The 24070-nt window shown below is 43.3% G+C and overlaps 2 protein-coding genes across 2 annotated transcripts in view; one reads left to right on the forward strand and one right to left on the reverse strand.

The window, feature by feature from the left end:
• UTP20 (UTP20 small subunit processome component) overlaps nucleotides 1-8343 on the forward strand; it is an 84931-nt gene extending 76588 nt beyond the window's left edge. The window contains exons 55-62 of the mRNA XM_065561380.1: nucleotides 281-412; nucleotides 2021-2153; nucleotides 3400-3596; nucleotides 3982-4053; nucleotides 5118-5366; nucleotides 6513-6639; nucleotides 7424-7569; nucleotides 7754-8343. Of these exons, the coding sequence (XP_065417452.1) occupies nucleotides 281-412; nucleotides 2021-2153; nucleotides 3400-3596; nucleotides 3982-4053; nucleotides 5118-5366; nucleotides 6513-6639; nucleotides 7424-7569; nucleotides 7754-7909 (1212 nt within the window). The 3' untranslated portion in view covers nucleotides 7910-8343. The remainder of the gene's footprint in view (nucleotides 1-280; nucleotides 413-2020; nucleotides 2154-3399; nucleotides 3597-3981; nucleotides 4054-5117; nucleotides 5367-6512; nucleotides 6640-7423; nucleotides 7570-7753) is intronic.
• ARL1 (ADP ribosylation factor like GTPase 1) lies at nucleotides 7657-22407 on the reverse strand. The gene is made up of 6 exons (XM_005305260.5): nucleotides 22041-22407; nucleotides 15193-15330; nucleotides 14319-14400; nucleotides 11258-11369; nucleotides 9912-10090; nucleotides 7657-9704 (listed from the first exon to the last, which is right to left on the reverse strand). The coding sequence occupies exons 1-6, from the start codon at nucleotides 22042-22044 to the stop codon at nucleotides 9674-9676; spliced, it is 546 nt and encodes a 181-aa protein (XP_005305317.1). The 5' UTR covers nucleotides 22045-22407; the 3' UTR covers nucleotides 7657-9673.
• Nucleotides 22408-24070: the final 1663 nt, after the last annotated feature.

The following is a 24070-nucleotide window of genomic DNA, read 5'->3' on the forward strand; positions in this document are numbered from 1 at the left end:
GAGAAATCGTAGGCTCACATGACTAGGGATACTGTGTGTCTTAGGCTCCCAATCTTAGGCCTAAAAAGGTCTGATTTTCAGAGTTTGGATTGGTACTACACACTCTGGAAGTAAATTTCTTTTAAAATTGTCCCAGTTTGGGTACGCAGAAGAGGCACCCAAAACCACTAGTGACGTCTGAAAATGTAGTGCCTTATTCACTGAGTTGTATTACAGAGTGATGGGTTCTTCATATTAAATCAAGAAATAATGATTGCTCTGTCCTCCTCTCTGTTGGCAGAGCTCACACAAGCGGCTAGCCGCCCAGGCCTGTGGTTTGTTCGTTGAAGCTGAGGGAGTGGCGTTTGAAAGACAACTTGGAGCCGTTCTCCCACTGATCGAAAAAGAAATTGAACCTCTGAAATTTGAAGATGTAAGTCATTAGTCCAGGGATGAAACTTCGGGAAAGAGACCGGTTTAGCTGGGGAAATTGCAATAAATAAGTGAGACGGGGGGAAGAAAAGGAGAATGCGGGCAAGAATAAAAGCGGGAAAGATTAAACTCTTTGGGCCTGTTACTTGACCAGGATGACTAATGAGACATGTGCCCAATACATAAATTCTTAAAGGGACACTGTCAACTTAAAAAACACACTGTGTCTGTAAATGAAAACCTTCTCATGCGACATGTCACAGTCTACATGGGGGTTGGTCTGCGTGTGTGTGTGTGAGAATCTAATAGAACCACCAAAATATACGCATACCTATGTTGAGTGACCAAATGATCTTCTTGCCCCAGCCTCTCTCCAACTTTTGTCACCCTTGCTCATTGTCACATCTGAAATTCCTATTGTTAGCTCATCAGGACAGGGACAGGTCTGCTGCGAGGTGCCCAGCATGCTCTTGGGGACTATAAAATAATGGTAGTAAGATGACTGGAACCGAAAGAGATAAGAGAGAAAGCATCTGACCTACTCTTTTTTGACTTTGTTGACTTTGTGCATTTGAGAACACTTGACGTGTAGCATGTCAGCTCTCCCTGTCTGGATGAGGCTTTCCGACAGCAGTAGGAGAGAAGAAACACTTATTTAAACAAAATGGTGATTGTAAAACCACAACAATGGGCAGGGGGCTGATGTCGCATCTGACACTTCTTGGGATCCATTTATTTAAAAACAGACTAAGTATCAAGTTGATGGTGTCCTTGTAACTAAGAAACCCAGAGGTTTACATGGATATGAAAGGTCAGAAATACATCACTATGATTCTTAGTTTAACGTATAGAAAATATTAAAGTATTCAATACAATTCCCTTCCTGTAATTCAGTCATTGGTTTATTTGATGAAAGTCAGTTCAGTGCACATGTTTTGGCTTCAGATTACATGGCTTCTACTGATTCTGATCAGTTGGTGAGCACTCTGTGATATGAATCACTGGTCATAAAGAAGCTGCCATGTATTTAATAAGGAATGCCAAAAGACTGAACAAGATAGAAGAGCTCAAGGAAGGCACAGGTGATGTGAGACGACTATAGCTGCAACTGGCATCATTCTGACTTGGTTGCTGACACTGTAATCACTGCATGTACATCCCTAATGATCCTGTGGATAAACAGGCTGACTACAGTCGAGCTGATCAAAAGCAGGAAGCAGTTTAATACTATGCAGTTTACACCGTGTCACTCTAACAGGAACACGGTGCTTCACAGCTACTATCGATAAAGTCAAACCTCATTCATGAGAAGATTGAAGTACTAGTTATAAATGATATAGTGTGTTTGTGTACAAATGCCTGCATGTACATATATACAGAGACAAGTGACATGGCACTCTTCCTTTGGAAACTATGAATCCTTGTGAAACAGTTTTAATGGACTCATTTCCCTTACACTAAATTCATATAGTAAATATAAAGCAGTCATAGGGGTCGATGTGGAAGACTTCAGCCATCAGTTAGATATTAAACATACAAAATAAGCCCTTCTGTACAATTCTAGCCAGCCATTGTAATTGTCTCTTTGTTGATTTATGGTTCTTTTTAGATAACAGAAGAGACTGAAGAAAAGGCAGCAGATAGATTGTTGTTCAGTTTTCTTACTCTGATAACAAAATTAATCAAGGAATGCAACATTATTCTGTTAACCAAACATAATGAGATTTTGAGCAATATCTGGTGTAAGTATGAATAGTATTTTCTACTGTATTAGAACTAAGATGATTGGTAATTTGTGTAGTTGTGATTGGCCTAATGCAAACAGACAAAGATCTGTGCAGGAAGATTTGCACTTTGAAGAGGCATCTATAATATAAGGCAGTTCCTAGTGAAAGAACAGATGCTAATAGAAAAGGTTAGACCATCAGTGAAAACGATCTCCCTCTCTGTTCTGGTTGCTGGGAACTATTTTGGGTAACCCAAAGGCTGCAAACTGGTGTCTGCGTGGCTTTAATTAAATCCCTTTAGATTACAGCTTTCAGTTCTCTGAGTGATCATAAATAGCAGCCAGTGAACAGGTGACACATGGCAAAGCAGCTCTTAAACGGGGTGCTTGTTTGGAAGGTCCATCTCAAAACCATTTTATTGATTGGCTAGAAGTGATGCAGTCACATGTTAAGCTAACTCATTTGGGTGTGCCGTGTTGGTGGGTTGTATTTTTTTAAATTGCTTCTCTTGCTGTCTGCAAAGGGCTTGTATCTGATTGATTGTGTCTTTAAAGAACAGCAGGCTTCCCAAGTGTCTTTTTAAAAATCCCAGTAGGTGTCAGATTGACAGGACTAGAGGTCCTGAATTCATCCCTGGAACAGATGCAGCATGGGCAGAGGTGATACAAACTTCCCCATGCTGCGCCACTGTTGTCCCTCAATGTGTAGCTGGAGATACAAGCTCTAGGGAAGAGAGGGCAACTCACTCTGCTTACTGGGGCAATCAATGGCTTCTTTGCTGAGCTTGTCTATAAAATTGCCAGTGGTGATGGGTTTTAGAACGTGGGTTCCTGTCCCCTGAGAACCAGACTGAGACCTTCAACACAGCTCACAGGAGGAGTCACTGAACAGCCCCTTGTTTAAAAAAATACTCAACACCAGTGTTCCAAACCATAGCACTTAGACTAATGTAGGCTATCACGTATGGGAGCATTGCTGTAGCCTACTGGAGTGTTGTTTTTATGCAGGGAAGGGGGCTCTCAGATGGCCACAGCTTTTGTTCCCTGCCAACCTGGGCTGGATTGGAATTGCTGGTGGCCCAGAAGCCTGCAGTCAAACTCAAAACAAATCAGCAGTTTACCGTACTCTCCTCATGACTGTAGAATGAATAGTGATGACTCCAGTCCCCATAAATGTATAACCTTGCTGAGGTGCCTGGGTACGTTCCCCTCTCGTATGGAAAGGGTTATGTTGGTTGAAAAGCTTTTTCTTTCCCCTGAAGGTCACGTTCAGTCCCATTTGTGGTACCCGCACAGCTGGGTGTGGCTGACTGCTGCTCAGATTTTTGGCTTGTTGTTTGCTTCTCACAAGCCAGAGGAACTTGTCAGCAAATGGAATGAGAGCAAGGCAGGCAAGAAGAAAAAGACCACGTTGGAGCCAGCAGCAACCAGGTTCTTCATAGATGAGCTGGACAAAAAGGTAAGGATGTTCCTGCTAGTTCCCCCCGTGCCAGTGTCTGTTGCCTTGCTTGGGGTTTGTGGTTGTCGCAATGCAAAGTAGCATTAGTTGCTGGTCTCTCCATTTGTCTTTAATTTTCGGACACCCTCCACTGCTCTGTGCTGATTGTTGGCAGGCTTCTCCCATAGGATTGCAGACTGCCTCCCTTGGGTCTCGCCCTCATCAGCAAAAAGGCTCCCCATGGCTCCTATGAAGATCAGTATCTCTAAGCAAGAATTCTAGCCCCATCTAAGTGTTTGGGCCTCCCTTTAGCCTTTGGGAACTGTCTCTGTAGGATGGAAAAATAACCATCATCCTGCATGTTCCCTGTTGTGTAAAGAATTCCAACTCCCTTTTCTCTCCACAGATGAAGGAACTTGCTTTAGCATTCTGCCACCAGCTGCAGTCCAAGTTCCTGGATCAGTCTCTGGGAGAGCAGGTATGAGTCTGAGTAGGTTTCATACTGCCGGGGGTATAGACCAAACTATGGGATAATCCACTATCCCTACAGAGAGAGCGAGTGCTCTTGGCTAGAAAGTGGAACATGTGGCAAGTGCCATAGAAATGGTGAATGTCGAGGTGAAGATAAAATATCACCAGAGAATCAGATTCTCTGGTCAGCTGAGATCAGTGCTTATGCAAACGGCTTAGTGGAAAATCCTGTCTGTGCGGAGGAACTTTCTGTTGATGTAAATCTGCTGGCTGTAGCGTTGCCACTACCCACCCGAGCTGCCCTGTCACATCTAGTGTGAGAGGCAGAGGAGGGTCTACCAGGGAGTGGGGCTCCGCGATACCAGATCCTTCATCGGCAGAACGTTCCTGAGCGCTCCCATGGCTGTCCTGTGCAGCCCTCAGATGGTGGGCTGGGTAACTCTGAATCATGGAGTCACAACTAGCTTCCCTGCAGCCAGCTCACCTCACTCCCCCCCTTGCAAGTGCAGCTCAGAGTGTGTGGAGAATCAAAGCCTGACTGCTTGCTGTGAACCGATCCTTCTGCACTCAGCTCGGGTTATATGGCTGAGCTGGAGTTCTGATGTCAGTTGGAATTGGCTTAGATCCACCCAGTGCGAGCCAGATTCTGTTCCAGGTTGAGCAGGCCACAAGGAGCACTCCTACTGCAGGCCCTGGCTAGACATAGAGCCTGCATCCCCACCAGCTCCCGGGGCAGCCTCGGTAATGGCACTGGAGTTAACTCTCTGGGCTGTGCTATGGCATAATTCTGAACTATATGGCCTTAATACATTTTCCTCTCAAAGGGCCTGATCCCCAAACCCACTGAAGTCCATGGGAATTTTCCATTGGCTTCCATGGTCTTTGGATTGGGTCCAAAGGGGGGTGTCCGTATTCTACATGCAAAACTTGCTTTGCCGTGTGCGGCGGTCTACGTGAATTACACTCCCTTGGGTTTGATAATCCTGACCTGTTTAAAACCTCTCACCTGCCTCCTTCATGCCCCAGAGTCCGTACTGGCAGCTTAATTGGTTTTTCTTTATGCTGTTGAAGGTTATAAAGAACTTGTTGTTTGTGGCCAGAGTTCTCTACCTTCTGGTCCCGGATTCAGAGGAGGGGGAGGAGACCAAAGATCATGAAATTGCTTCTGAAGATGAAGGTGAAAAGGCAGCATCTGCTCAGGAAGAGAAGGAAGGCGAAGCAGAAGAGAAAAGCAGTCCAGCCACAGTGTTGTGGGTGATGAAAAGACTCTCTCTGATGGCAAAGCGAGAAGCAGCATATTCCCCTAAAAACCCTGTGAAGGTAAGAACTGTGTTGTCCCTCCCTCCCTTTGACAGCACTGGGAGCTGCACAATGGGAAAGCCTACACATGCTGTCCTTTAGCCCCTCAGGAACTAGCTTGGGGTGCCTGCTGGGAGGCAGGTGCTGGAGGTGGAGGTTGGTGCTAGGCTAAGGAGGAATAAAAGTTTCTGATTAGTGAGAGATGGAACTTGCTGCTGTAGAGAGTCTCAGCCTGTTTCTCAGCCCTGCCTTCCCTCCCCTCTGCTTCCTGCTCCTTTCACTCTCAGGCCTCCACCTTCTCTATATTAGTGTTTTTTAACTTTGAGTGAATTGGCCAGTCAGGATGCTCCACAAATGTTTGTTCTTTATGCTGGAAGCAATGCTCAGTGTCCAGACGGGCATATAGGGGAAAGTGCTATCTTCCTCTTTCTGCCTGGGGCACTAGGCTCTTCCCTCCTCTCTCACATGCATTCCCCACTCCCATGAAGCACCAGAACACACCCCCTCTCTTAGCAAGGGTCACAAGCATTACCTTCCCCACTGGTGTGCTGCCACACAGCTCATGGTGACAGTTCAGTAGGGCTCTCAAACTGTGGCCCACGAGCTCCATTCAGGTGGTCCGCCAGTAGTTCTCTCTAAGGTGCGCACCTGGGCGGTCACTCACAAGAGAATGAAGGGCCACCCACCTGCGTGGCTCTACTAATTAGGTGCCTGGACTGTGGAGAAGATGCTGAGGAATAAGGGGTAGATGGGAGGGGGTGGGGGGAATTTGGGATGTGCAGGGCTGCGGTGGTGACTTTTCCCCAGCTCCAGGAGAGAGACTACCCCTCCTTCCCAGCCTCAGCTCTGTGGCATGGTAGAGACCCCCTCCTTCCCCGCCCCAGCGGGGGAAAGAGGGCACATCCATTGCATTAGAAAGGTAAGACTACTGATATCAAAATGAGCTGTATGCTTTTATTTGTAGAACAAAAAATGTTTATTATTAAGGTTTTTTATATATAGTGCTTTTATCCAAAGCGCTTTACAATAGTTAACTAACGGTACAAATAACATTTGGAAAGATCAGGTGGTCCGTGGGGGAAAAAAAAAATACCACTGCTGTACGTTTTTTTCCCCTTCCAGTCTCTCTCGCTCGCTCTCATATTTCTGGCATGTCTGTACTTTCAGAGAACTTGCATCTTTAAGTTCCTTGGAGCTGTAGCAGTGGATCTTGGGAAAGACAGGATCAAGCCATACCTTCCAACAATCATCACCCCTCTGTACAGAGAGCTGAGTAGCACCTACGCAGAACAAGGTAACTGCCAAACCCCACTAAGGAAATGGAGCTGGATCTGGATCTGTTCTGGTTTGTGCTGTCCATACAGACAGCCCCAATCCAAACACCCTGTCATTCACATTGTCTCCTCAGACCCAGCTGCCTTCATTCACGGAGTGACAGCTAATTAAAATATAGTCAGCATATATGGCTAGTGCCTCAGTGGTGGAGCAGAGGTGATTTAGATGGGGAGGGCAGTGATGCAGGCCTTTGAAGGTGAGAACATGTGATGGAGGAAGGGTGATAGAACCAGACAAAGAAGGTGACCAAGAGGCATGGCACACAAAGTGCTAAGATGGTGAGTTGGGAATAGGCAAGCTTATTACAAGTATGAAGTGGTAAGAGCTGGAGGCAAGTAGAGTGGGGAGGAGTACACATCTTGAAGTGTATGAAATATTCCTTGTTTATGCTCTTGTTAGCTGTTTCTCCCTCCCTCCCATGACATTCCTGAATGAGTACTGTCCATTGTGGCCCACTGATAATGGCCATGAAAAGACATTAGTGCAACTCCTGTTTAAGCAGTGTTCAGGAAGGCGTTAATGTGCATGTGTGCAATTCATTTCTACAGGAAACGTGCTGTCTGGGGGTGTTCCAATGTTACATGCAGGTTAGGCCATTGGAAAATAAGCACCAGAGACACATCTTTGCTTTTAAGAGTTTGTGTTTTCATGCAAATGGAAGAGAAATCATTAATCTACAAGCAGAGTCCTCTAAGTAGACTGTTTCAGAGTGAGGACTTAAAGTCATCTCTTTATTTTACTAGATCCAACACTGAAGAACCTATCCCAGGAAATCATAGAACTGCTCAAGAAATTAGTTGGGCTGGAGACTTTTTCACTTGCCTTTGCTTCTGTGCAGAAACAGGCTAGTCAGAAGAGGGCTATCAGGAAAAAACAGAGAGCCCTGCAGGTAAGACTTTATTCTCAACTCTGATTGTTTTAGTATTGTTTTCTACTGAAAGGGCAACATTAAAGGTAGGACACATTACTTCAGAGGTAGTTGATCAGAGATTTTTTTTAATTAAAGGGACAATGTCAGCTTTAAACATCACCATATTCTTGAAAAGCAAAAATTAATTTCTGCTTTTTATTAGACTGTAGCAAACCCTGACATTGCTGCCAGGAAGAAGCTGAAGAAACACAAGAATAAAATAGAAGCAAGGAAGAGAAAAATAGAATTCCTGCGCCCTGGCTACAAGGCCAAGAAACCAAGGAGCCATGCACTAAAAGACTTAGCAATGGTGGAATGAAACATACTTAGAAACAGCTGTATGGTCATGTATATATTTGATGCATAAACCTGATTGTGCAGTACTAGAAGCCAAGAGGACTCTACTTGCTGAGATATTCAGAGCACTGAATTTCTTTCCAACATTAACATAGGGTAGAGAGCATTTGTCACTCCTGATGCAGTAGCCTGACTAAACTCAGTATCTCATTTTTTTACAAAATGTATTTATTTGTAATTAATTTTAAAGTCTGCACAGATCCTATCAGTTACCTAGGATTTTATGTAAAACCATCAAGCCGTTTGCTCTCCTTTCATGCAGAGAATGTAACAAGCCAACTTGCTCTGCATGAGTAAAATATGGAACCTATGAATGTACAGTTTAATGTATTAAGACATTGCATTTTTCTAATTAAATGTGCTTGAAAGTACACTGATGTTCAGTGTTCCTCCCTATTTTATGAAAGATATGATTAAAAAAGGTCTGTGCCCTGATCTTTCAGGTATGTTAAGCACATGAAATCTACCATAAACAGCTGTGCAAGTCCCTTAAGTAGTCCATGGGTTAAGGATAAATAACTCTGCTGTTATCTCTGTTCTCTATAGTTTTCCATTTTCTTACCAGCATGTTCCACTTAAGCACAGCAGCTGCATCCAGTACTCATAACTACCACATTTAACTCTGAGGGTATGTCTACACTTACCTCTGGGTCTGGCGGCAGGCAATCGATGTTCTGGGATCGATTTATCGCGTCTGGTCTAGGCGCGATAAATCGATCCCGGAAGTGCTCGCCGTCAACGCTGGTACTCCAGCTCGGCGAGAGGAGTACGCGGCATCGAGGGGGGGAGCCTGCCTGCCGCGTCTGGATCCGCGGTAAGTTCGGACTAAGGTACTTCGAATTCAGCTACGTTATTAACATAGCTGAATTTGCGTACCTTAGTCCGAAGTGGGGGGTTAGTGTGGACCAGGCCTGAGTGGTAGGGGAGGGGGAGAAGTACTCCTGAACACAGAGAACTGAAGGGGGATGGGTGAAGTAGCTTCCCACTTGAAATGGTACACAGTAGGGTACTGAGGACTCCTATAGTATGGACATCACATTAAATACTTAAACTCCCTGTAGCTGTGCACACTATCACTTACCCAAGGTGACATTCAATCCTAGCCCCTAGAACTGAGCAATAGTAACATTTGTGGGAAAACATCTTTGAAAAATACTTTATCTGCTCAAACAAAACTTGTTACCATCATGTGTTAAAATATGAACCCTGCACTGGCTTCAAAGCTGCTAGATATATCCTGCAGCTGTGTTTCTAGTTTTGAAATTAGTATCAAGGTGTTCAGAGCTGGGCTTTTCAACTTGTGAGTGAGCACTAATGCTCAGTTGAGTTTCCAACCGATAGCACTTTAAGGTAGCTCAAAACCAGTGACAGGCTTCTAGTGTGGGATATGCACATTTCAAAGATTTTAGTGTTTACATGAATAAAATAGGTGATGCCACTAAAATTCAAAACAAAAAGATTTATTCTAGCCTGTCTCAGTCTATTTTCAATTAAGTCTTCCATACAAATTAACATAAGTACATACCTTGATACAGGAGAGCAAGGAAGGAGTATTTTAATATAATACAGACACATTCAGTTGCTTCAGTGTATGTTTACAAGACAAGTCAGCCCCCTTTACAAGAGTCAATTCCATCAGTCCTATTTACAGTGTGTGGCATTAACTTGCTTGACTGTAAAGAAAAAGATGCTTGGATGTGTTTGACCATCATGTGGCAAGGTTGATTTACTGCCTGTTCTTCAAGGCCTCCACCAACCTAAGGAAAAAATTAAGCAAGTTTATTTACTGCAGACTCCATTTCCAAGATGCATGGTGCACTGGAATAATCATGTAGCCTATAGGCCCATGCTTTGTTCATTTGGAAAAAAGCTAAAATTAGCACCAAAAATATCCAATGTTAGATCCTTTTGAGGAACATTATAACAGCATTAGTTATCAAGACTTGAGTTAAACAGTTACTTACCATTCCATTGCCTCATCAAGCCCAGTGCCTTTGGTTGCAGAGGTTTTGAAAATCTGCCACTTTTTGTCCTTCAAAGCTGGTAGGCCCAGTGAGTTTGCCATTTCTGTGGGCGTCATGGCCTGCTCCATGTCCTGTTTGTTTGCAAACACCACTAAAATGGCTTTTTTCAGCTCTTCTTCCTAAAAAAAAAAATCTATGCAAGTAACATTGTTCTTCCCCTGACCTGAGAATTTAAAGCAAACTACAGGTTTATTTATGTAGAGAAAACATTGGTTTTCAGTCTTTTCTATACAGTAAATCCTTCAAAAGTAAGGAGCTAGGCTTACTGGTAAACCTAAACTAAAATTTGATGCCAGTTCTCTTTGTTTGAAACTGCTTCCTAAGGGAAACTGACCAAGAGCAGACGGATTTAAAGTATTCTGTAAAACAAAATATAGACTTATCATTCATTGGGCCAATAAAGGTATTCAAAGTTTATTAAATTCAATTACTTAGGGCACAATTCTGCCACCCTTGCATTGTAAGATACTAAACTTTATAATAGGATTACTTACAATCACTGATATTACTCAGCTTAAGGCTGGCAGAACTGGACCCTGAATAATGACAAAGCACTTACTAGCATAGCTTCTTACAGATTATATTCAGTCTGGTGCCCACACAAAGGCTTATCTGAACTGACATGAAACATGAAAGACTGACAAAAGCATTAAACATATTGCAAATATTCTGCAGTCAAAAGCTTTGTACAGTATCTCCTCACTTTGTCATCTCGTTGCTGATCAATTAGAGAACATGCTTGTTTAAAGTTGCGCAATGCTCCCTTATAAAGTTGTTGGGCAGCTCCCTGCTTTGTCCACTGCTTGCAGAAAGAGCAGCCCATTAGAGCTAGCTGGTGGGGGCTTGGAACCAGGGTGGACCAGCTTCCCTAAGTTCCCTGTGCAGCAGCTACCCAGCAGCTGGGCTACCAATTGCCTGGCAGTTCAGCTGTCCCTCCCTCCCACTGCTGTGTGTGTGTGTGGGGAGGGGGATTCAAGTGTCAGGAGGTCTGCTGCCCCCCACTTGTTTAAAACTTATGCTGTGTGTGTGTACAGTCTTTTGTCTGGCAAAAAAAATTCCCTGGACCCTAACCCCCCATTTACATTAATTCTTATAGGAAAATTGGATTCACTTAAAGTAGCATTTTTCAGGAACAAATCTACATTAAGTATGGAGTTACTGTAATATGATACTTGATTCCAAGCAGGGTTCATTGTGGTAGCTGCTGGTTTGTTTTAGATTTACTTTAAGAGGAAAGATCTGCAATTAGTATTTTAATTATCTAAACAGTATCTTTGTTTTCTTACCTCCAACATAGCAACAAGTTCTGATTTTGAAATGCCAATTCTGTCTCGATCACAGCTGTCTACTACATAAATGACTGCATCTGTATTTGAATAGTAACACCGCCAATATGGCCTAGAAAAGAAGAACAGGCTAGTTGAGTTCATATGAAGTTTAATTTTATTAAGTGAAAGGAACCCAACACAATGGCAATTATAACTGTGATGGCCAGTGCTTGAAAAAACCACTTGCTCAGGGAAAGTAGAGTTGTCCCCCTCCAGGTAATTGGCCTAAAGGCAACTGGTGTCTTAAAAGGGGAGGAAAGGAGCAGACCACTCCAGACACTATTGCTCAAAAGAGAAGTGAGTAAAACTACCTGGGGACAACTATTTATTGGGGGAATTAAGATGTGCCAAAGTTAAATTCATGGTTTTGAGGGGCAGTGCTGCAGATATTTCAGTTAAGTGTTTCTTAGCCATATCTTTTACCATAACTCTAGTTAAAGCTTAATTTAAGTTTCACAAAACTGGTTGTGTGAAAAGCATCTGCCATGGATTTTGCTATTAAGGCAAAAAAATTAATCAAGCAAAAAATAAGACCTGATTTGATTCTTTAAACTGACTAGTAACTAACTAGTAACAATTAAATCTTCATTTTAGAAGAATTGTGCCTGCTGAAGTATTTTATTCAGAATCAAAAGTGAGGTTTGCACCTGAGGAAAGTAGTTCTTGATCTTTAGCAACGAAAGTTTGTAAAAATCTATTTTTGAAAAACATGGCAAACAAGAGAAGATCTACTGCAAGAGGTGACCATATTCCCACTGTTGTACTATATCATTACTCATTAAAATTTTCAAAGGAATTTGTTACCCATTCCTAAATTTAAGATTAGGGCTGTCAAAAAGTAATTGTGTGATTAATCGCACCGTTAAACAATACCACCATTTATTTAAATATTTGTGGATGTTTTCTACATTTTCAAATATTATTTTCAATTACAACACAGAATACGAAGTGCACAGTGCTCACTTTATATTTTTTTATTACAAGTATTTGCACTGTAAAAAAACAAAAGAAATAGTATTTTTCAATTCATTTATCACAAGTACTGTAGTGCAATCTGTCCCTAATGAAAGTTGAACCCACAAGTGTAGAATTATGTACAAAAAACTGCATTAAAAAACAAAAAGAAGAACAGGAGGACTTGTGGCACCTTAGAGACTAACAAATTTATTAGAGCATAAGCTTTCGTGGACTACAGCCCACTTCTTCGGATGCATCCGAAGAAGTGGGCTGTAGTCCACGAAAGCTTATGCTCTAATAAATTTGTTAGTCTCTAAGGTGCCACAAGTCCTCCTGTTCTTCTTTTTGCGGATACAGACTAACACGGCTGCTACTCTGAAACCTTTCATTAAAAAACAAGACAGTGCAAAACCTCAGAGCCCGCAAGTCCACTCAGTCCCACTTCTTATTCAGCCAACCGCCCAAACACGTTTATTTACACCTGCAAGACACAATGCTACCCACTTCTTGTTCACAATGTCACCTGAAAGCGAGAACAGGCGTTCTCATGGCACTGTTGTAGCCGGCATCACAAGACATCCATGTGCGCCAAAGACTCACATGTCCCCTTATGCCTCAACCACCATTCCAGGAGACATGCATCCATACTGATGACAGGTTTGGCTTAATAACAATCCAAAGCAGTGAACACCGACACATGTTCATTTTCATCATCTGAGTCAGATGTCACCAGCGGAAGGTTGATTTTCTTTTTTGGTGGTTCAGGTTCTGTAGTTTCTGCATCGGAGTGTTGTTCTTTTAAGACTTTGGAAAGCATGCTCTACACCTCATCCCTCTCAGATTATGGAAGGCAGTTCAGATTCTTAAACCTTGGGTCCAGTGCTGTAGCTATCTTTAGAAATCTTACATTGGTGCCTTCTTTGCTTTTTGTCAAATCTACAGTGAGGGTGTTCTTAAAATGAACAACAACATGTGCTGGGTCATCACCCGAGATTGCTATAACATGAAATATATGGTAGAAGGCGGGTAGAACACAGCAGGGGACACTGAACTCCTTGGGGGAGAATTGTCTCACAAATTTAATTAACGCATTTTTTTTTTAAACGAGCGTCATCAGCATGAAAGCATGTCCTCTGGAATGGTGGCCGAAGCATGAAGGGGCATACAAATGTTGAGCACACCTGGCATGCAAATGCCTGCTCTCACTTTCTGGTGACATTGCAAACAAGAAAAGGGCAGCATTATCTCCTGCAAATGTAAACAAACTTGTTAGTCTTAGCAATTGTCTGAATGAGAAGTAGGACTGAGTGGACCTGCAGGCTCCGAAGTTCCACATTGTTCTGTTTTTGAGTGCAGTTATGTAACAAAACAACCCAACAAAATCTATATTTTTAAGTTGCACCTTCACCACAAAGAGATTGCACTACAGTGCTAGTATGAGGCGAATTGAAAAATACTATTTCCCCGGTTTACAGTGCAAATATTTGTAATCAAAAATATACACTTTGATTTTAATTACAACACAGAATACAATATATATGCAAATGTAGAAAACATCCAAAATATTTAATAAATTTCAAGTGGTATTCTATTTTTATGAGTTAACTGCGATTAAGCGACAGCCCTATTTATCATTTTAGCCTAACATGCTAAAATGTCTAGATATTTTCAAAGATACATGAAACTAAAGCTAAGCATAACCAAATTCTATTATCTCAACAGTGCATAAATCAGTAGATAAATTCATTGAAAGACCTTATTTCCTTAACATTTTTATTTGCATGCAGATAAAGTTTCCAAGGGCATTTTGTATCAGAAAATTAGATTGCAAAGTTTAATGTATTTAGCCAAACCAAACCTAAGAACATTCCATACAACCACTATCTCCTCATGTTAATTGGAATGCTTCTAAAATCAAATTTATGGGCTTGATGTTCAGAAGTACAGAGCACCCAAGATTCCCACCAAAGTTTTACATAGTCAGCACTTCTGAATATCAGGTTCCCAGCGTTCATTCCAGTTGGTTATGCCATATCAGTCTCAGTAATCTGAAATTTCTTACCTGATACTTGTCTGTCCTCCCAAGTCCCAGACTTGAAACTTTAGATTCTTGTACGTTACTGTCTCAACATTGAAACCAATTGCTGAAATATATAAAGAGAGACTACCTTAGAGCTGCTCTCAGGGAAGAACATTCCAGCAAGAGAGGAGCTGTAATACATTCTAACTTCAGTTAGAATCTTTAATCCTCACAAGTATAATTAAAGCCTACACAGCTAGTTAAGTCCATACTTCTTCATAGATCATCTTACTAGCTGCTTTTTTGAGGATCAAATAAATGCACTATGCTTTGACTGAAAGACAAGATGCAGTATTTTAAATGAAATAAAAGCAACTTTAAAAAAATTTTTGGAGTTACAAAAGTATATATATGGTTGTTTTAAATAGGAGTGTTGTTTATAACAAAGGCTTAGGCCCAGAGACCCCTGATTTCCCTGTGAGAATGAACATAAACAGAGCAAAAATGAATTTAGCATTGACTTGCTCTTTCCTGTCTAGAGTCTGATGTGTAGACAAACAGAGCCTTCACAGAGTTCATGTTAAAGATACCTTTGAGACCCTGACTTTGCTGGACTGCCATCATTAGTGCACATTAACACCATAATAAGAATCTACCAAACTCACGGTAACAAAATTCAAATGTGTGGCTACTAGTGTGTAGTTAGCAGCATTAAATACTTTCTTTCCCGGTACTTCTACAGCACACAATAGTAGCTGCATATGGGAAGACACACAAACAAGGATGCATGAGGTTCCAGCAACTTCTAAAGACTGCAGATTAACTAAACCAAACTTTGTGTGCACACACTTCATAAACAAAGGAAGTGTATGATTAGATCTTCACTGGATCAGTTATTCTTTAGAGAAGCACTTACTGGGGATGGTGGTAACAACTTCACCAACTTGTAGCCTGTACAGAATTGTTGTTTTTCCTGCCCCATCTAGTCCCAATATTAAGATTCTCATCTCCCGAGTGCCAAACAAACTGGAAAAGATAGTGGAAAAAAAGCCACCTGAAAAACAGAACAGAAACAAAATTTCAGTACCATGTTGCAGTAGCACGAACACTAAGAAGTAAGAGAGCAATAGGACACGTTGTCAAAGAACACCAGGAAGTATATCTGCTTTAAAAAGATCCACTAGTCTGAACAACTGGATTGTTCCCTTCAGTGGAACTAAAAACAGCTCAAGCTGTTGATTAGTTACATACCTGCCCCTTCCTGTTCTCCAAAAGTTTGACCTCAGTCAGCAAGATCAGGTGGCAGAAGTAATCTTTCCTGCTGTTTGCATTTGCTTCTCTATCAGCAGATAGTGAACTAATTCCTTTTTCTATTGCCCTCTATGTTTCTGGTACATTAAATTACACATGGACCTTCAAAACCTGATGATGTTAGAAAGGAAATCAAGTTCTCCTTCAGTATGACCCACCCACATGTACATTTATTGGTTTAATAGGGTACATGCTGTAGAGGAGGGGCAGGCAAACTTTTTGGCCTGAGGGCCACATCAGGTTTCCAAAATTGTATGGAGGGCCGGTTAGCGGAGGCTGTGCCTCCCCGAACAGCCAGGCATGGCCTGGCCCGGGCCCCTATCCGACCCCTCCTGCTTCTCGCCTCCTGACAGCCACCACCCCGGGACTCCTGCCCCATCCAATCCCTTCTGTTACCTGTCCCCTGACTGGCCCCGGAAACTCTGCCCCATCCAACCCCTCCTCTCATTGCGGGGACCCCTGCCCCATCCAACCGCCCCTTCTCCCTATCCCCTGACTGCCCCCAAAACCCTTGCCCACCCCCTGCCGCCCCATCCAACCCCTCCTCTCATTCCTGACTGCCCCCACTCTGACCACCCCGACCCCTATCCATACCCCCACCACCATCCCGAACTCCCCTGCCCTCTATCCAACCCCCCCGCCTCCTTACCGCGCTGCCTGGAGGCGCTACAGCCGCGACACCCAGAGCACCAGGACAGGCAGCCGCGCTGCCTGGCTGGAGCCAGCCATGCCACCGCGCAGCACAGAGCACCGAGTCAGACCCAGGCTCTGCAGCCCTGCCACCCAGAGCATTGCACCAGCGGCACAGTGAGCTGAAGCTGCAGGGGAGGGGCCGGGGACTAGCCTCCTGGGGCAGGAGCTCAGGGGCCGGGCAGGAGGGTCCTGCGGGCCATAGGTTTGCCCACCTCTGCTGTAGAGTCTGATACATGCTAACTGAGGCCAGGTCTACCTATTAGGTCTACACTATAATCTTACAGCAGTATAACTGCGTCACTCAGGGGTGTGAAATAACTGCATCACTAGAGTGTGGGTTTTACCGACCTAACCTCCTGCTGTAGACAGTGCTATGTTGACAGGAGAGGCTCAACAGGTGTAGACAATGCTGTTGACAGGACATAGCTATTGCCTCTTGCAGAGGTGGATTAACTACACCAATGGAAGCAGCTCTCCTGTCAGCCTAATAGCATCTTCACTGAAGCATTACAGTGGGGCAGGTGCACTGCTGCAGTGTTTTAAGTGTAGTCACGTCTTTAAGTTTAAAGATTATGAAAGTGCACTGACAAATGTATACAAACAGGTGTCTAGCCCACCTTCAGAAATGTTCACCTAGGCTGGGACAGGAATAGGAAAAGGGTGGCTGAACAGACAGATTGTTAAGCAACAGCTTCAACTATCTTCATTTCCACTGTAGAGGAAGACAGTACAATACTGAAAACTAGTGGAGACGTTAATTACCTGACTTCCTTTTGGAGACGAGTTTTTTAATCCATGTGGAGTACATTCTAGTCAGTCATTAGTTTAAATTCAGAGCTTTAAAGAGATGGGCTAGGTTCAAAATTTGACCTTATCTGATAGGAGACACCTCCAAATCAAATTAATGAGAAAACTTTACATCAAACTGTTATGATTAGTCCTACAAGCATGCCTATTCTAAAGAGTCCACCCCCAAGCCGAGTTTTGTTACACAAGCAATAAAATTATTTTTGAAGTGAGTCCTTAGTTCATGACACCATTCCAGTTAACTTTGTGTCAATCGTCTAATATGCAACATCCTTATTTGGTATTCCACAGCCAATCTGTCCGGCACACTGTTTGCTGCTAGCTATATAACAAGCATATCTTTGAGAGAACTGTCCCAGTCCAATGCTGTAGGAGCAGCAGACCTGAAACAGTCTCCTACTTAAATAGGGGTTGTCCCAACATCTCATTCTGGTGCACATTAAGGAAATGTACCTGTGGTCAGACACTGCTTTTATATTCATTGCACACTAAGCAAACAAGAACATAATTTATTAAAATTTTAGACTAGTAGGGGAAAGACTGACAGATATGGCAACTTCCTGCCATATCCTAAGGTGACCATATTGAAATAAGTTAAATATCTTTGTGGTTCATTATTTTAAATGAATGATTGTGGTCTACTCCATGAGGGTGGGCTACCACAGTTCCTACACCAATAGGAAACAGTGGGTGGTGACTAAGGCAAATCACGTAGTTGTAATACCCCCAGAGAAGCACCATCTCCTGGGAAGGCTCGCAATACTTGTTCAACCTGGATTCTCCAAAGACCAACAGACAAAGAAAGGATTTTTGGATAAATAGCGTAAGTTTAAAATGACTTGGGGCTTTTCTACTTGATCTAGCAGACAGACAGGATCTTCTGTGCCATGGAGGTCACCAACCCTTGCAGAAGGGTTGGTAAGACTTTAGCCTGCCAGGGCTCCACAAGACTGATGGGTAATCTCTTGTGAGCTAGTTGCATGTGCACAGCAATGTTTATTGTTTTTGTATACATTTTCTCTGTAATGTTTTTAGCCAAGGAATAAATGTGTTTGTTTAACTTGTTGTCAATACACTAGTCAGAGCCCTTGGAAAGAAAGCAAAACACAGGTGCTGGCCTTTTAAGCAGAATGGCTTTCTGGAGATAACACAGTGTAGATCAGGGAGCTGGGCAACCTTAAAACCCCCAGTCAACAGGGAATGAGACACAATTCTCCAACCAGGAGAGAGGTATGGCAGGGAGCCAGAAACATTTAAGTGGGTGCCATCGTCGGACCACAGTGGGGAAATATAGGTACAGTTACTTGGAAATTGTGACAGGGTCATTTAAAACAAAACGTGACACCGTACAATATTACATCCCGACCCACGAATGTTAACAGCCAAACATGTAAAACGTAACCCATACTGGACAAATATCAGTTAGGATCCTAAATACTAGACAGAACCCAAGTTAGCAGTTACATAGTAAAAATATCCTATTCAAATAGCTTGTTTGTTATAAATGTGTGTTTGTGTTACGTTTTTCTACGGAGGGGAGAGGAATAGTGTACTTATGTAGAAAAGGGATGGAAACTACGTGCCAGTCTCACTTTTTCCTCTCTAAGCCTGCTCCATTACAAACGTGGAGCACATCACTGACTTTGGAAATACAGGAGCAGGCATGGGGCTGGCCTCTAAAATCCATGGGGCAGGAACCATTGCTATTATATCTGTACAACTCCTAGCTCAATGGACTTAAGGCAGCATTGTAGTACAAATAATAATAGTAATAGGACATGGCTGATCTGAATGAAGTGTAACGGCAAAGTGGCAAATGGCGCAACGTGAAAAAGGTATTTCAGGAGACACGCTTTGACAGAAAATCTTACATGAAAAGCTCAGAGGACTTTCTCTCATCTTAATCCATAAAACTGGTTAATGGAATTAGCCCCCTGATTCTCCCACTCCCTTTTCAAAAAGATGTGCCCCATCTAAAGAGAGAACCCTAGTAAATTGATGTGCTCTGCAGACTTTCAGCTGCAGTAATTTGTTCTACCCTCACCCTCTGTAGAAGAGGAGTTTTACATTATTTACCTGCTAGATTTATGCCTCTCTTCGCCTCCCCCTACTATCTACCTTATCTCATTATCTTAATTCTCTTCAACAGCCCATTTATATAATTACATTTGTGTTATATCATTGCAATTTGCCAGTGGAAAGAATGCTGAATACCTAATGTTTCTGAGTGACTTTTCGTAAATAAAAGTGGATTATAATCTTTGGCTAGTTATGGATTTCTGGGTGTAGTGGTTGTACAATTTGCAGTTTTGGAAAATTTATAAACTGTTGAAAAATAGGTGTCACCTTTGAGAGACCTCAACATTGTTAACACAGAGTAACTTCCAAAATACATGGAACATGTGACAGTCAGATGTGTTGATATAATTGATATAAAAGCATATGAAGTCACTATTGAAGTTTTGCATTCTGAATGCAAGGTTGATGATACTGGGTTCTTTTGCATCTGTTGGAGATGTAAGTGAAAGCCCTACAGAGCACTGGAGTGTGTTATTGACAGTGTCACAGGCAATATGAAGGTGGACAGGAATGCACAACTCTTTTCCCTTAACTTTAAAAGCCCAACAATAAGAAGTTTTGGGTGCATGGGACATGTCCTCCTGCAACCTCAACTGTCAACAATTTTGCAAATATCCTGCCTAAAAAGACATCAGAATTACACACAATATTCTAGATGTGGTACAGCTTTAAATCTAATTTTATTTCCAGTTGATATTTCTTAAGTGTCCAGCCCAAAATGATTTCATAGACTCCAAAGCCAGAAGTGGCCACTGGTGTCACATGATCTGACCTTAGGGTGACCAGACAGCAAATGTGAAAAATTGGGACGGGGGTGGGGGGGGGTTATAGGAGCCTATATAAGAAAAAGACCCAAAAATCGTGACTGTCCCTCAAAAATCGGGACATCTGGTCACCTTATCTGACCTCTTGTACAACACAGACCACAGAACTTCCCCAATATAATTCCTCAAGCAGCTCTTTCAGTGAAAACATTCAATCTGGATTTAAAAATTGTCAGTGATGGAGAAACCACCACAACCCTTGGTAAATTGGTCCAGTGGTTAATTACCCTCACTGTTAAAAATCTACACCTTCTAATTTCAAATTTATCTAGTTTCAATTTCCAGCTGGTCCTGCTATACCTTTCTCTGCTAGATTGAAGATCACATTATCAAATATTTGTTCCCCATGTAGGTACTTATAGACTGTAATCAAGTCACCACTTAATCTTTTCTTTGTTAAACTAAATAGATTGAGCTCAAGTTTCTCACTTTAATCATTCTTGTGGCTCTTCCCTGAATCCTCTCCAATTTCATTCTTCTTGAATTGTGGGCATCAGATCTAGACACAGTATTCCAGCAGTAGTCACACCCCAGTGCCAAATGCAGAGGTAAAATAACCTGTCCACTCCTGTTCATGCATCCAAGGATTACATTAGCCCTTTTGGCCACCAAGATGCATTGCAAGCTCATGTTCAGCTGATTATCCACTAGAACCCCCAAATCTTCAGAGTCACTATTTCCAGGACAGGTCCCCATCCTGTAAATATAGCCTACATTCTTTGTTCCTAGAGGTGTACATTTGCATTTAGCTGTATTAAAACACATACTGATTACTTGTGCCCAACTTACCAAGCCGCCTAGATCATTCTGTATAGTGTAAATCTCTTCAATATTTACCACTCCCCCAATTTGTGTATCATCTAAAAACTTTATCAACTAAGATTTTGTTTTCTTCCAGATCACTGATAAAATTAAATAGCATAGGGCCAGGAGCCAATCCCTGGACGACCCCACTAGAAACACACCCACTTTGAGGAAGTGTGATCAACAGAAAAGCAAGGTTGATTGGAAACTGCTTCACAACCAGAGCTATAGCAATAACTAACCACAAATAGTAGTGTCTGCATAAATCCTACCAGATTCTACTTCAGTCCAATATATCCATCTCAGATCCTCTTTGTATTTTTACACCCATTTTATTAAGTACTGAGTTCATGGCTCTACTAAAGTCATCAACACTTTGAAGAACATTCCTGGTGTTTAGCTGTACAGAGTAGAACATATAAAGCTGCATTTAACTTTGTTTTCCTTCAAATAGATGCTGTATTGTATTAGGTAAATGGCAACGTCTCAAGTATGGTTTAGGAGAACACATCAGATGAAGTTATTTGAGAGATCAGGGGAGACTGTGGCACTGGGACCAGACGGAGATTACAGCGCTTTACACCCATAGCTCTAAGTGCTTTACAAAGAAGATCTGTATCATTATCCTCATTTTAACGGATAAGGAAATGGAGGCACAGGTAAGGAACTGACTTGGCCAGGTCACCCTGTAAAGTGGTGGTAGAGCTGGGAACTGAACCCATGGCTCCGGGCCCCAGTCCAGTCAGTGCCTCACCCACTGGGCTTCTCTAACCAACTCCTAACCGCCTCTGCCCTAGCTTTACCTTTGTAGGGTCCTTTCATCTGTTCTCTCAAAGGCCTTTGTAAAGACACGACTGGCGTTTCAACTGGCGTGTCCCCCGCTGCTGGGGGGCTCCGGGGAGGCAGCTTTGCCTGCTCCCACCTGATCCTAGCCAGGGACCGCGCCCTGAAGTGGCGACAATGGCACAATCTGCCACGGGACCGACCCACGCAGAGCCGCCCTCGCCTCAGGCCGGGACTTCCCACTCTCTCCCCACCGCGCGGCTGCTGCGGCTCCGCACCCGCCTCCGGAGAACAGGCCGCCCGTGTGCCGCTCCCCTAGGGGCGCTGCTGCCGGGGCCGGGGTGCTGGCTCCCCGCCCCCGAGCAGCAGCACGGCCCGGGCCCGGTACGTCGGGGCCGAGTCTCGCGCTGCCCCCGCCGGCAAAGCGCCAGCCGGACCCGTCCCCGCAGCCCCCGGTCCTCACCCATGGTGCCGCCGCTACCCGGTCCTCACTGCCCCAGGCCGCCGCCGCCACCAGCTTCCACGTCGACTCAGTCGCTTCTACCGGGGGAAGTAAATGAGGCGCCGCCCGCAGCCTCCCACTTTCGGCACGGAGCCGAGATTTAGGCCGTTGGAGCCGGGGGGGAGGGGCCGCGTGCCCCCGCCACTGACGGGTGCAGGGGCCGAGCGCGCGAAGGGTTCCCGAATCCCGCGGGCCGGAGACACTCCCTCCCCCCCTCCGCCGGGGCTTTTTCCCACCAATGCGAAGCGACGAATCTGCGGCCGCGGAGCCAGGCGCTAGAGCCGCTACGAGGCAGCGGGTGGGGCGAAATGCCGAAGAGGTGAGGGGTGACTCGGCGGGAAATGGGGCGGGGCCTGTTAGCGCGAAGGGGCGGAGCTACCCGCGTTCCTCCTCCTCCTGCACTTGCCCCTGCCCCGCGGCCGGCGCAGGAGCGCAGAGGGCTGCAGCTACCCGAGTAGGGAGGCAGGGGCAGTAGCACCTTCTTCCACAGAGGCACCCCTTCCCTTAATTATCCTGTGTCAGAACAACAGCGCAAGGGGACAAAAGGATTGAAAGATAAAACATTAAGCAGCAAAGGCCCCACTCTAAATTTGGTCTACCGCCTTTAAAGCCCTGGAAGGGCGCAACAAAAACATGGAGAGGGTTGGTTTTTTTTTTTTAAGAAGTGTAATTTTGCAAACAGTATTTCTACTACAGTGTATCTTGCCAGGACTGTAGTTTTATCCTCCAAGGTACACCTCTACCAGTTGCAAAGCAGGAGAGAATCTATTCTCCCCTCCCTCAGCTCATTATATAAACAGTGCCATGTGCCTTGTCTCCTCTCAACAACCGTTACTGGGCTACTGTTAGAGGTCCAATACCAAATGAGATTAATCAAAATTGCTGAGGACAGATTCACCTCTCTTCTTGAGCAGATATTCCTCTGTACACAAGCATCCATGTCAGCAAGAATGTATAACCTAATGGAACAGTGAGGAAGTTATATAATAGATTCAGAATAGTAGAGTACAGTAACAAGGGCTGCCTAGAGGGGAGGCAAGTGGGGCAATTTGCCCCAGGCCCCGCAGGGGCCCCCAAAAGAATATAGTATTCTACAGTATTGCAACTTTTTGTAATGGAAGGGCCCCCTGAAATTGCTTTGCCCCGGGCCCCCTGAATCCTCTGGGCAGCCCTGACAATAACTGTACAAGACCAAAAGAAAGCTTTAAAGAAGTTATTTTTCAGAGGAGTTGCATCACCCTATTGCAATAAATTTATTCAACAAATGATCCTTTAGAAGAATAAAATCTAAAGAATACTGTGTAACCCACTTAAACATCCCCTCATTTAACCATTCTTAAGGAGCATTGAGCCATTCAATACCAGAATCTTCACTAATATTAAATTTGGTTATTAATAGCAGTTATTGCTACTTACACTTATTTCCCTCATTTATTAGCAGCAAGAATTCCAGTTAATTAAACTGAAATGTTTATTGCAGTGGAGTATATGAACAATACTTTTACAGCTTAATAAACATCATAGAAAAGCTTAGATATTAACTAATTACAAGCCATGTTTTTTTTTTCCCCACAGCTATTCATATTATTCTTTTTTTAACAGGACAAAACTAAAGCATATATCAAACAAAAAGTAAAACAAAACCCACTGCTTTTCTGCCCCTGCGTGGGTTTTAAAAAAATGACATCTTTCCAAGATGTCTCAGTAGTGTAAACATGGAAGTTTAACTAATATGATTAAATAACTATGGACACAGATTAAAATGAATTGTTCATTTTTTCCATGTAGGTCATTCCTGAAATCACTATGACCGGTCAGTATAGTGTTAGGCTTGCAGCCCAGAAAAAGCTACTATATATTTGTACAGCATTAACAGTATGGTAGGTGCTCTACAGACACCTATCTTCATAAGGTTCCCTGACCTAAAGAGTTTCTAATCTAAATAACATAATTACTGTTGATTTGGTACATAAGAATATTAATAATATAGG

This window comes from Chrysemys picta, chromosome 1 (assembly GCF_011386835.1).
Source record: "Chrysemys picta bellii isolate R12L10 chromosome 1, ASM1138683v2, whole genome shotgun sequence".
NCBI lineage: Eukaryota > Metazoa > Chordata > Testudines > Emydidae > Chrysemys > Chrysemys picta.